Source organism: Martes martes (genome assembly GCF_963455335.1).
Source record: "Martes martes genome assembly, chromosome: 3".
Classification (NCBI taxonomy): domain Eukaryota; kingdom Metazoa; phylum Chordata; class Mammalia; order Carnivora; family Mustelidae; genus Martes; species Martes martes.
The window spans coordinates 184,974,963-184,988,913 of record NC_137890.1 but is presented as its reverse complement, the minus strand read 5'-3'; the positions used below and the strand labels follow the sequence as shown (position 1 = coordinate 184,988,913).

At 38.4% G+C, this 13,951-nt stretch overlaps 1 protein-coding gene across 2 annotated transcripts in view; it reads right to left on the bottom strand.

Annotated features, from left to right (window-relative positions):
• Window positions 1-13,951, bottom strand: part of SATB2 (SATB homeobox 2) — a gene marked incomplete at both ends in the record, with an annotated part of 184,687 nt that overhangs the window by 59,656 nt on the left and 111,080 nt on the right. For both annotated transcript variants that reach the window (XM_080799168.1, XM_080799167.1), the window contains one exon: window positions 11,129-11,601. In XM_080799168.1, the coding sequence (XP_080655294.1) occupies window positions 11,129-11,601 (473 nt within the window). The remainder of the gene's footprint in view (window positions 1-11,128; window positions 11,602-13,951) is intronic.

The window sequence follows — 13,951 nt, the reverse complement described above, 5'->3', positions numbered from 1 at the left end:
CTATAAATCCTCTTCTCCCCATCATACAGTAAATTCCTTGGGAGCAGAATCTGTATACTTTGTGCTTAGTTGGGAACATACACGAACACAGGGCTCTAAGAATGCACCAAATGCATTTCTTTTTTCATTTTTCTGAACAGCCAGCAACAGACCCTGGTGGACCACATATTACACTCGAGATCTTTTCATTCCATCTCCTATAAACACGAAGATAATGGAAACTGAAATTTTGGGCCACGCAGACTTCACTTTAGAACAAATACTTCATGTACCCTAAATTTGCAATTTATTGAATGAAACACTTCCCTCAAAGACAGCTTTCTTCCTGACATACGAAATAAAACTTCACTTGTGCCCCCCTGACACATCAGAATGCAGTAAGCATGCAAAGAATGGGTACAGCAAAAACATTCGCGAAACCAAAATTGTCTGGCTCTCTTAACTGCAACCCCCTTGTCCAAGCCACTCTTGAGCACATACAAAGGAGGAACTTAGCCAAAAACAGACTTCTGGCAACTTTCTTATTTTTACCTACCTACTCAATGCAAAGATAGATGCAATTAGATAAACGTCCCCCCCCCCATTCCTTCCCTTCTTGTCTTTAGAAAGTCTTGGGTACCAGAATGGGGGGGCTCTGCGCAATCTAAATCAAAATTTTTTAAACACACTAGTACCCCAAAAGGAAAAGCCAATAGAGAACTGAACAGGTTCCCTTTGAAAACATTTACCAGCGGTGTTCTCAGCTCTGGGCACATACGTGGTTTCCACTAACACCTCAAGTACCTGGCACATGACTATTGCATTCACAAAGTTCTGGGCCCTGGTTATTTCTAGTTTCTATGTGTATTGTGTGAAACAACTGTTGGCAAACTGCCCACAAAATTTACTAGCTTTGGCTACTTTGTCAAAACATTGGCAAAAATAGTGCTTTCCAAAAACAAAACAAAACAAACCAAAAACATACATTTAGTGAATATTTATATCTCAAATGTATCAAATGCATTCAGATATAAAAAGTAAAGCAGTCTGTTAACATATGAGTTGACTTTGTCCCTCAGACAGTTGAAAAACATTTTTTCTCCTAATGAAATATTTCTGCATTAACTTCCATCACCTGCAAGGTCAAAAGGATCTTTTCTCATGCAGCACATGCAACACATCCCAGTACTTATTACACCACGGTGGGATTACTGGTTTGAAAGCTTGTTTACCCCTCGTACCTCCTCGAAGAGAGGACTGTGTCTTCATCTTCTGCCCTATGACAACAGAAATAATTAAGACTAAAGGGGTTGTGGATGTGAGTGCTGAGGTCAAAATTGCCGAGCTCAAAACCGGGCTTCAACTGGATAAGGATTAATTAATCTCCCCATGGCACAGTTTCCTCACCGGTAAAACTGATAAGAGTAATCGTTCTTCCCACATAGGATTCCCTAGAGCTTGCCACTGTACCCGATACACGTGTTCAATAAATGTTAGCCTCCATTATAATGCCTACCATAGTCTCTGAATGCTTAACAAATATTTGTTAAATGAATGAATTAATAAATACAGAACTAATACCAAAATACAATTCTTATTCTGAATTTGCAACTTCAAGTTTTCAAGGCCCTCCACTTACATTTCACTGAACACCTTCCCATACAGAAGGCAGGAAATGTAAAGAATGCATTTTAGAAAGGAGAATATTTAAAATTATTTGGGATTGAAGATAATGTAAAGAAAAATTTGATTGATTATATAAAGTAGAAGGACCACATGGATATCCAGCATATCACTAAACCAAGATATTCATTTTATACTTCAGGAAAGTAAAACAACTTTTCTTCCTTAAGTAACTCTGTAGTCATTTAAAGAAAAGCCTTCATTTGCATTTTTGTTTCAACATGGGTCACAATTATCAGTGGATGATAGAATTATTTCAGTACATCATAACTATTTTTTATAATGAAATGCAATTAAATAGATTGGAAATTACCAGAGTACTTCACACATGATACAAGTATTATTTGATGAAGGCTTTTTTTTTTCTTTCCTTCAAGAAGACTTTGCCTTAGAAACATATAGATAAATAAACGGTGGAAATGAAATGGGGCTCAAGATAGACACACATACGTATGTGCACATGTGTGAGTGTCTGTACCAGCTCGTGATGTAAAAAGTACTTCTCACTGGGTACTGCAGTCAGAGAAGTCTGAAAGTAAATGCTGTAGTCTACAATGATAATTTTAGGTACAAATCTTGTAGACAGAATGTAAACAACCTTGTAATCTCCAACTGACTTCAAATTGATTCAGTTATATTTTTCTCACAGCATTTCTGGCCTTTAAATTTAATTTGCCTTATTTGAACAAACATGCACTTAACCCCAGGCCAAATGGTCATCATTTCAATCAATGACCATGAAAGGAACACTCCTTGTGTGTTTTTTTATTACTTTAAATAAACAATGGTGGAAAAGTATATAAATAATGAGATGTAAAGCTAGTGGTCCTTGTATTTCTTCTAGAAAAATTCTACTTTAATTGTAAACATCACTCAGGATCGAAGGAGACTAACTAAACACTAAAATAGGCCTTTACACTGAAAATACAGGTCTATATTGAGATACACTCACTGGAGATAAAAGAAAGTCCTTATTGGAGAGAGAGATTCCATATCTGTGTGAAATGAGTTGATCACTCCTTGTTAGAAAATATTGACAAAAACTTATAAAACTATCCCCAGAAGGCAGCTTTTTTTTTTTAAGCTAAAATGGAGAAACTGGAGTTTTCTATAATTATTTCAGTAACTAATTTTTAAGAACTTTGCACACTGGTCAGGGATAGGCCTAGACAGGACAGGGTACTATCATCTTTCTTTCCTGATTCTTTGGTGCCACTTTTGTGAAGGGGGGAGTGTCTTTATATATTCTTTTACACAAAACTCTCTCTTCCAAATAGATTTAGGAGCGAGGAGAGGGTTATAGATGTTTGACAGTTACTGAGTCAACCTTCTCTCTACCCAGAACACAAAGCCAGTATCTCCTCTATCCTTCTTCGTTGGAATTGTCCAAAAGGTGCTAATTAATGATAGTTCTTACATGTACAACAGGAACTACTGTGAGACCACTAGCTAGGGGCCATCCTCAAGCCATCTAATAACTCTGAGACACTGCTATCCTGAGAGATATTAATATTATTACAATCTTTAAATCTTCGAATTCAAGCCAGTGGCTCTGAAATGAAAGATTGCCTATTTTATGAAGCAAGCAGGGCCATCTTTTCCTACTTTATTAATTTAATGTTGAAATCAAAAGAGGTTGTATTATTTGCTTCAAAACCCAATAACATGTTCATGCCTGATCTGCGGCATTTCATATTTAAAGGCCATCTTTCAGTGGATGGACTTCCTTTTTCTCACAGGTTTCCTTGTCATTTTATAACCAGCTCACTGGACCATGGAGTCAAGACCCCTGGGTTTACATTGTGTTCTATTCCTGGATGACTGGCTGAGCGCCCGTATCTCTACTGCATAGTAAGAAATAATGATGGCTGGGACAAGAGGTTGGCCGAGAAATAATTCTGAATATCTTGAAGGTCAAGTTTTCTACAAACATAAACTGGACGTGTAATTAAATCAAGCCTATCTTTGGCCAACAATATGTATAAATCAAACACAAGACTTTCTTCTCCCCCAAATTGACTGGTAATGCACTTAAGTTCAGATTTCCAAATATTTCGGTTGCTAAAATGTTCACACTGTTGCTACATATCTCTTCCTAACTGTGCCACTTCAAAATATAGTGTTTAGCAAGTCCTTAGACATTTTTGACCTTAATAATATAGGCATGCATATACTATAAACATGGTGCCGATAAAGCCTTAAAAGCAAAATCCATGTCATTTCACACAGACATGTACATTTCTAGCCATTGACCCCACTGCCAACTTTCCTGATACAATATTCAATCTAATTTTCCGATCTGTTCAAAACATTCTCCAGTTGCTGAATCACTTCATAAAACTGTATTTATGACCCTGGCCTTAAGTTTCTTCAAATGATGTGGCTTTGATGAGTAAACAGCAGATTCTTTGCAAAGTCTTATAAAAAATAAAAAATAGTCCCATAAGGACAGGTCAACCAAATGATTTCCCAAAGGATTTTTAAACTCCTTTTCTCTATGAGATAAGACCACGATGAGCAATTATCTCAAGCAAGGTGTCTGACAAAAGCTTGCAAACTGTGTAACTTGGTGACTTTTGCATCAAACTGAAGAAGGAGCAAGATACCAAATTAGGGGCCTACTGTTACGGAAGAGCACATTGTGTGAAACACATCTGTGCTTCTACTGAAAACATGTTTCTAAGAATTGGCTCAGGAGAACTACCTGAAACAGAAAATGGACCTGAACTTTCTGAGTTATGATGTAATCTGCTAGAGGAAAAAGAAAAATAACTCTATTCTATGAATAATGAACGTGGCAAAAGTCTGATTTTCAAACTGTAGAAAGTTCTTACTGCTGATTCCTTTGTAAGGGCATTTCCTGACCTCTACCATCAAGGAAAGGGGAGAGTGATACAGAGATGGGACGTTGGTCACACCGAATTTCCCTTTCCTGACATTCTAATGCTCCCATTCACATGGGGCAGGGCATCCGTTCCAATGGATTTAGCCTCGTTTGGCTCAAAGCTTCCTCTACTTCATTTAACAGATTTACTCACATGGAAGGTCTCAGAGGAGAAACTATGTTAGTAAATGGGGCATTTCTGAGCATATGAATATGTAGGTCATTGGATTTTTAAATAAATTAGAGAATAGTTAATCTATTAAGGAAGAGTCAGTTACATATTTTATGAAACCATCCTTGTTATAGGTCAGTGGGCATCCCACGACCATTCCTTGCTAATAGTAAGTCTTTTAAAATACGGTCATAAACATTTTCTAATGTCACAAGCCCCTGATTTTTTTTTTTTTTTTTAGGTCCACAAAATGACACAGGGCAAAACAACATTCAAAGTTAGGATTCATAATCAAACTGTCAAAAAGCACAAATGTAAACACAGTGAATAGGCAAGCAACTTGTTTAATGTCCATAAGCCTAGTAAAGTGAGAGTAGGCCAACTCTAAATAAATTAAGGAAATAAGCAAGAGAAAATGAATCACAAAAGAAAGGAAGGTAAAAATCATAAAAAAAAAAAAAAAAGGAAGGAAGGAGAGAGGGAGGGAGAAAGGGAAGAAAGGGAAAAAGAGAAAAGAACCTAGATAGAGCACGGGTCCTATTATTTTTCGAAATTATTAGTCCTACAAACACCATCTGCATCACTGACAGAGCACTGGAGATAGGACGCGCATGGGAGCAAAGCTACTCTGAAACTCACATGCATCGCGTAATTCAGCACTCAGACTCAGTAAGGGTAGTTTTAGTTTAAGTTTGGAAGGTCTCACGGGGCTTCAAATCCAGTGTCTGTTTCAGTCTCATTCCCTCTTTTTCTCTTTCTTTTTTTCTCCCTCACATTCACTATCCATAATTAAATCTAGACAATATCAGTATCACTGAATTATGTTTAAAATAATAATAGTGACAATATTTTCAAGAGAAAGTAGTACAGTAAAAAATCTATACTATTCCCATAGTGACGTCTTACTTTAGATTTGGAAGGTAGGAGGCATAATATTGAAGATCAGTTTCATTCAACCTACTACCCCACGATAGGCCCAAAAGCCGATTTAGACTAGCAGTGGCCCTGATCCATAATCTGGGATAAGAAGCACATCCTGAGATAGATTCCTGTGCAAGTGATTTATTAAGGCAGTGTTTCTGAGGGAAACTGGTGAGGGAGTGAGAGGGGCAGGGAAGGGAGGAAGACCAGGCAGTCCCAGCCTCAGCCTCTCTGCAGACAGCTCTAGAAGAGAAGCCACACTTCCCGGCTGTCCCTACTACTGGAGGCAGGGGGGCTGGACTTATATCTTCCTGCACCTGTCAGACATTGGGTAAGTATTTCCAGCTCTCTGCCAGTGTGAGGAAAGCAAAATCCAGTAGCCTGAGGAAAGTCCTTTGAATGAGAAGCTGACTAGCAGTTGCTAACTTCTAGAAGTCAAAGTAGGGGGACAGAAGGTGGGAATTAGGACGCCAAAAATAGAGCAGGCATGTCGTCTGCCTCAGCCTCCTCAGGTGTACTGACCACACCACCTCACTCTGTGACCACAGGTAACAGAAACACTTAGAAATATACCACAGGACTGCCTGAAAATTGATGACCAGGTCAGAACACATCTTATGTCTCATTTGTCATAAAATCCTCAGAGACCCAAAAAGTGGGGTTAACCTCTTCCTCCAAAAGACTAATAAAGAAGAAAGTGATGATGCTCAGAATATATTTTACGTAAGGTCATAATGACGAGAACAGGCTTTTAGCATCCGCACGGCACAGTCAATGAAGTTCTGCTATACCCTGCATCTAGAACTCCCTCATCTCGAGCCCAGGCTGAAGAGGTGATATCCTAGCACCGCAGGATCTCAGGACACACTGATTAACATAAAAATGTATTAAAGCAAGCTCTTGGAAATATAGCACTATTCCCTCAGTTGTGCTATTTTATTTCACCAGATGATACACTCACAGGGGCAAAGGTTATCAGATATACACACTCATTAATAGTTTCTTTTTGGAAAAGTGGCGTTTTCAAATGTTGTTTATTATGAATTTGAGTTCTTCATCGGGAAGTTTCAAACATGACAAACTAGGCTGATGCTTTATTGCTTTATTTTTTATTTGTTTAAGATTTTTTTCTTTTATTTGACAGAGAGAGACACAGTGAAAGAGGGAACACAAGCAGGGGGAGAGGGAGAAGGAGAAGCAGGCTTGCGGCAGAGTGGGGAGCCCAATGAGGGACTCCATCCCAGGACCCTGGGATCATGACCCGAGCCAAAGGCAGATGCTTAATGACTGAGCCACCCAGGTGTCCCTGATGTCTATTTTTTAGTTTTAGCTTCATTTATGAATGTTATACATGTGATATTGTTCTATACACATACACACTCTCTCTCTAATTACTAGTTGTTACTGGTCCAATCATTAAGCACAAAACAAGGAATGCGAACTACAGGGTGACAAATACAGTTGCCTTTTACTGAATTTGGTAATAAATGAATAAGAGAGATCATGAACTATTTCTAGAAAATATTCAGTGGGGGAGCCCTGGGTGACTCAGTTGGTTAAGCATCTGCCTTCAGCTCAGGTCATGATCTCGGGGTCCTAGAATCAAGCCCCTCATAGGGTTTCCCATTCAGCGGGGAGTCTGCTTCTCCCTCTGCCTCTGCCCCTCCCCTCCTGCTCATGCATGTATGCATATGCTCTCTCTCTGTCTCAAATAAATAAATAAAATCTTAAAAAAAAAAAAAAAAAAAGAAAATATTCAGTGGACTAAAGATATATGACCTATCAGTAAAGCAACTAAGTACAAGACTGATCCTGGCCTTGGGTATCCATCTAAAAGGAGAGGTTCTAATCCTGTTTGTTTTGAGGAAAAAAAATGTTGAGATTCTTTTCTATCCAAGGATTAACTGTTCATTTATGTTCTATCTATGAAGTTAATTTGTGTTTATTATGGCTAGCAAATCATTATATCACCCATCAATGTCTGATTCCACTCAAAAAAGCCTAACGTTTGGAAAATCCATGGTTGGTTTCATGGAGCATAGTACACCATATTTTCCATTTAATGATTCTGCTGGTGAAACACAGCTGTCCAACCTTGCTGTTAGTGACTACAGTATATGCAGCAAAAACAATCTGCCGGCTGACCTCCGGCTTAAGTTCAAACTATGTCATTCTGTCAATACCATCTACCTTGATTAGGTTGGGCTTTATACACAACAGGTTATGATCCCAGAGGAATGAAAAGCTTTCCCAAATTAAAAGCAGAATTTTAAAAGGAAATACTCATACATTCCTATGCAGTTTCCATTTGATATCCTCAAGGCTGGCCCATGAACTCAAACTCATGTTGATTGAAAGTGAATGTTCCTTTCTGGGTGTAGCCATCTTACAAATTTAATGGCAGGAGGAAAATAATAAAATGTGTTCCATGCTTCAATTAGACCTTTTATAACTTGGCACTTGAACGATGGCACTGCCAAAGAAAAATCATTAATCCATAAAAATAGACAAAAAGGACTGTGCAGGACAAGACAGACCTCCAAGATCCTAGGGCCCTGGCAGAGCATGCCCTCACACCAGCATGGTCTGTCTTTTGTCTAGTCTCTCTGTGAGTCCTCTCTAAGGCTTCGTGCTATGTGGATAAAATGTATACTGTATTTGATTCTAAAATCCAACCATGCTTTCAATTTTATCCTTAGCCAAAGGAACTGTATATATAACCAGGCAATAAAATGTTGGCTAGCTATGAAATGCCCATTCATGCACATGAATGATAGATGAAAGAACACACACACACACACACACACACACACACACACTGCAAAATAAAGAATAAAAGATGCACCCTTCCACTTTGCATTTAGCAATATCATACAACAGACTTGCTCAAAAGAACCGGAGATTTTCATAACACGAGTTCAGATAACTGTGGACACGCACAAATGCTGCTTGAGTGCTTTCAGTCAAAAAAAGAAGTCATAGGGTGCTATCTGGAACATGTGCAGACCTCTGTGAACCTCCAAACGTGTTTTTTAAAGATGTCAACTGAGTCTGTCAATAAATAGAGTGTCTAAATTAGCTAAGAGTCAGGGGAGCAAGAGATTTCCCCCTCTTGGTCTCCTGCCATACCTAATCTGTCAGCACCAAACCTCAAACAACCCCACTGTGCTTCTTCCCTTCTCCCAGTCCCCTGGTTCCAACATTCCTGGAGTCTCTTACCAAACCACAGTGCTTGGTTCCATCACTAGTTCATGCCTGTTAACTTAAGCTGAGATCCCAAACTACTGGGTAATTCCTTCGATCTCGGATTGAAGCCCCATCACATTCAAACTGTCAACACACTTCTGGCCTCCTTTTCAACACCAACTCCTGGAAAGAGTACTTTGCAGCCCTTGCTTCTGTATCGTCAACGGTTAGTCACTCCTTAACTCCTCAGTTCTGGCTCCTGCCTTCTCCACTCTAATGAAATTATACTCTAAGTTTGCCAAAGATCTCTCCCAACCAGTCACCAAATCTCATGGCATGGTTCAAGCTTCTTGCTCCCAGATGTCTTAGTTTTACACACATGAAAGTCTCCTGGAAACTCTGCTCATGTTCTCTGTGCTCTCACTACTACCTCCTTATCCTTCCATCGACACCTGCTCCCACCTCTACTGGCATTTCTTCTGTCTCTTTTCCGGGGGAGAGGAGTGGTGATGGTTTTTTCTCCACTTTCTCCCAACTCTTTAAATCTCAGGCTCTGTCAATAAATTTCTAATCTCTTTCATCAGCCCTGAAGACTCTTTTTAGCACCAAACTCCTATTTTCAATGACTTCTGCATCCCTTCACTTAAGAAATCTGCCAGCACTTCAGGGTCAAAACAGCCTAATCCAAAATAATCACTCTAAACTTACTCCAACCATCTCTTTCAATGTTCTCGATACTTGAAGTAATTACAGATTTATTCTCAGTCACGAGGCTCAAACCTTGGCATTATGGTGGTTACACTTTCTGTCAACTTTAATTCCACAGTGCTTCCTGACTCTGTACTCTATTTGACAACCACCAGCCTAGTTCAAAAGTTCTACACATTTCAGCTGGACACTCACGTCTGCTTTCTAAATGGTATCGCTACCCTCTTGCTATCATGAGATCCAATTCTGATTATTGGATCACAGCATATTCCTACATAAGACTTTCAGTGGTTTCCAGTGCCCTATTAAAGTTCAAAGTTCCTAGCATGGCCCTACGACATTTTTTGATCTGTTTCCACCTTTTAAGTTTTATTATCTGGCTTTGCTATCAACTACCAACTATTCCCAAACTTGCCTGACTCAGCACTTTTCTCGTTAATTCCTTTAGCCTAAAATACCCTTCTTTTCCATCTTTTCCTGTTAAATTCCATTTATCCTTCAAGGTCTAACTTTCCAGCAACTTAATACTCAAGTCAGGTGTTTACAAATGTGTTGGCCCACACTCTTTTTCATCTCTGCATCTGCACAGAGCTTAGCTTCCTGCCTTGCAATTAGGAGGGTGACAAACGTCAACCTGCTGTTCTCTTAAAAGCACTGTATTCATCCTCCTGTAAGGACTCCTTACCCCCAGCTCCTCATGGAGCTACAACCCACTACAACCACAATTCTTCTCCTACACTATTCACATTACTTCTCATTTTACTTTCGTCATCCAAATACGTTTTTTTCAATTACCAGGTCATTAGCTCCTTGAGATTAGCATTTTAATTTTTTTGTTATTCATATAAGGACTAAATCAGTGGTTTTCAAAGTATGACTCCCAGGCCAGTGGCATCAGAATCATCTGGGACCTGGACACAAATGCACATTTCCAGTACTACCCCAGACTATGGAATCAGAAACTCTGAGATGAGGGGCTCAATAAAACAAGACATACATAAATAAACTGTTCATCTTTTTTTTAACTTTTAGTATTACATTAACATGTAATTCTACCAAAACATCAAAAAATATGAGTAAACTATCCATTACCATTTTATCAATATCTTAACTTTAACTTATATATTTTGCAAGGTTTTTTTAAAAAAATTACAGAAATTATGACATTAATGATACTCTTTTTATGAAGTTAAAAAATGAGGCAAATAATAGACTGCCTACGCATAAATAGTTTTAGAACTAGTTTTTAAAAAACAAGTGAATGATAACCACAAAATTCAAGATGGGGGTTGTACCTGGGGAAAAGCCAATGGAGAAGATAAAGGAAGGGAGGAGCACGAAGGCCCCAGTCACTGGTAACACTGGGTCCCGAGTTGGGTGGTAGGTTCACAGATGTTCATTACCCTACTGAAATTAGTTAATTATGGTCATATACGGATCAATGATGACAGTATTTCCCAAACTAAGGATTATTAGTTAATCCTGAGTGCTCTGAGATCCATAAACATTTTTTTGAAAGGGATAAAAAAGATGTCACAATCCTGTCCTTAGTATTATTCTTGACCACCAATTGCCATGTTCAATGCTAATCATACCTGTGTGCGGTTGAATGCCACTCTTGCAAAGACAGCTTGGGACACACTTGCCCTCTTCAGCTCATCTCTGACTTGCTGGTAGATATCTGGAGACACTTCTACGGAAGAGTTGGTTGGCTCTGGCTTAACTGCTCTGGGAATGGGCGGATGGTTCAGGAACTGCTGGTTGATGGCTTGAGGATGCTGGTGAGCCAGGAGCCGGCTAACAGCAATCTGTTGGTTTATCAGATGGGCCATGGCTATTTGTTGCCTAACAAGTTGTGGACTGAGCTGGGGAGAAAGAAGACCAGGGCTCATGATGGGCTGTAATGCGGGCACTTGGTTTCGGATTGGAGTACTGTGGTGGATTTGGCTATGAGGAGACTGTTCGTTGGTTTTCCCCAAGGATGCCAGCTGGTTCATATTTGGTAAATGCATTGGACGCTGGCCCAGAACACAATAGTCTGAAAGGTTTTCTCGTTCCACTCTTTCAACTGTTAAGAGATAAAAATGATAATTTATCATTATTTTCATTGGTATAATTTATTGCTACTATACGTAGTACTGACTTATCCGATTTTTGGTATATTAATGACATAAGCTTTTTTCATACAAAGCTGGAAGCCCCAGAGTAAAAGTGAGTTATCCCTCCCTGCAAAATGTTCCAAAACTAGATTTTTTCATAGGTGATATGAAAGTAATAATATTTACTTCATTTTTCTTAAATTCTTAAAAGTGGGCATTATATTGAATAACCAAGACAGAAACCATTAAGCATGATAAATTCTAATCCTCTCATATTCCCAAGCTCTCTCATCTCCCTCATCACCCTCTGTTATAAAAACACCAGCTGTTCTCATCTTCTGTAGTTTGTGGTTAATGGTGTAGTTCATGGTTATCAGGAAATGACAAGGACAACATCTCCTGCCAAATTAACTGCTACTTCCTAATAAAATCTCACAAAGTAAGTATTATACAACTATGGGAACATTCGTAGAAAATGTGTACCATGTAGTATGCCCTTTTATCTATTCACTTGTTATCTTTGTTATAGGAATATTTCTTTAAGAAATAGGTATGTTAATAATAGTGATATGTACTAGGATAAGAAAAAAACTCACTCATAATATTAATAACATTGCCTTGACTTTCCATGAAATAAGACTTCCCCCTACCCTTCCCCAGGATATCTGCCTTATTACATTTTATTGTACTTTACTAGTAAAGATTTAAGGAATAACCTGGAAAAGCAGAAGAAAAAGAAAGTGAGTATCTTATATGTTCAAAAATGAGGCACATTTTTTTCCACTCCCAAGAATATTTCCCAGAGAAGAGCAAATCACCTCACAGTTAAATTCTTTTTTTTTTTTTTTAAGATTTTGTTTATTAATTTCAGAGAGAACAAGCATGAGCAGCTTGCTACCAGTGAGGGGCAGAGGGAGAAACTGACTCCCTGCCAAGCACAGAGCTGATGCGGGGCTCGATCCCAGGACCCTGGGATCAGGACCCAAGCCGAAGGCAGATGCTTAACTGACCGAGCCACTCAGGTGCCCCTCATAGTCATATTTTTATCTAAATCTCAGCATCACATTATTATGTAAAACAAAGGTTGGCTTGGAGAAAACGTACTAGGCTGAAATAACCTTCATCATTACTAGTTTTAAACCCTTACAGATGAAATTTAACAAAATCTGGTATTTTAAAAAATATTTATTTATTTGAGAGAGAGAGAGAGAGAGAGAGAGAGAGAGAGAGAAAGAGTGGGAGGGGGAGCGGCCGAGGGAGAAGGAAGGGATTCTTAAGCAGACTGAGCTGAGCACAGAGCCTGATGCTGGGGCTCCGTCTCATGACCCTGAGATCATGACCCGAGCTGAAATGAAGAATCTGACCCTTAGCCAACTGAACCATCCAGGTGCCCCAACAAAATCTGTTCTTTTGAGCAAAAATTTCAAGCAGATTTAGTAATTATTTCTTACAATTGCAAATGCTGGATATAATCATGTAAAAGCCTATTAAGATTACTTTAAAGAACAAGAGATCAAAAGTAGTCACCTATATAGGATAAATTTTAAAAATAGCTGTCCCACTATTATGCAAATGATCCCATAGCTTGGCATAATGTTTACAATGGCAGAATCATATTTGTATCAAAAGTTCAAAGTCTCAAAAACAACTTGAGCAGAAATGGCGTGTCCTAGAAAACTGGGTAAATGACTCCACACACGGGGATTTGTAATGACAGAGACACCAGTGAAGAATTTGAATAAAATCAGTAAATGAACTTTAAAAGCAGAGAAAAATAGTATTTCTAATTAATATTTTATGTACTATATGATTTTAAAATACATATGTAGATGTCAATTAATTGTTAATTAAAATGTTGGTAAATATCTGAATATTTTCTCCAGATGTTCTTGGATTTTTACATATTCAAAACTTCTGACTGGGAAAATAAGTGTTAGAGTCTTGGGATCACCTTAGATTCAGACATACATACATTCCTACTTTGCTTAAAAAAAAACAAAATGAATGCTTAACTTTCCTATGAACCCCCAAATAAGTAGAATTTATCTTAGACTTGTTTAAAGGCTCAATTTCTAATTTAATCCCTTCAATGTAATTTGTTTAGTAGTATTCACCTTTCCTCCACAAGGTTCAAGGAGAAGAAATTATTTTAATCTTATCCTCTAAATGCAAACATTTCTCAGTCATTGTATTAATTAAACTTTAAGGTATACAATCTTAAAACTAAACCAAGCAAATGGTTGAGAGCCTTCAAAAGGTGATGTAACACAGTTTCCATACGGCAGGAATTACTATTATGATTCCCTTACTGAAAGAAGG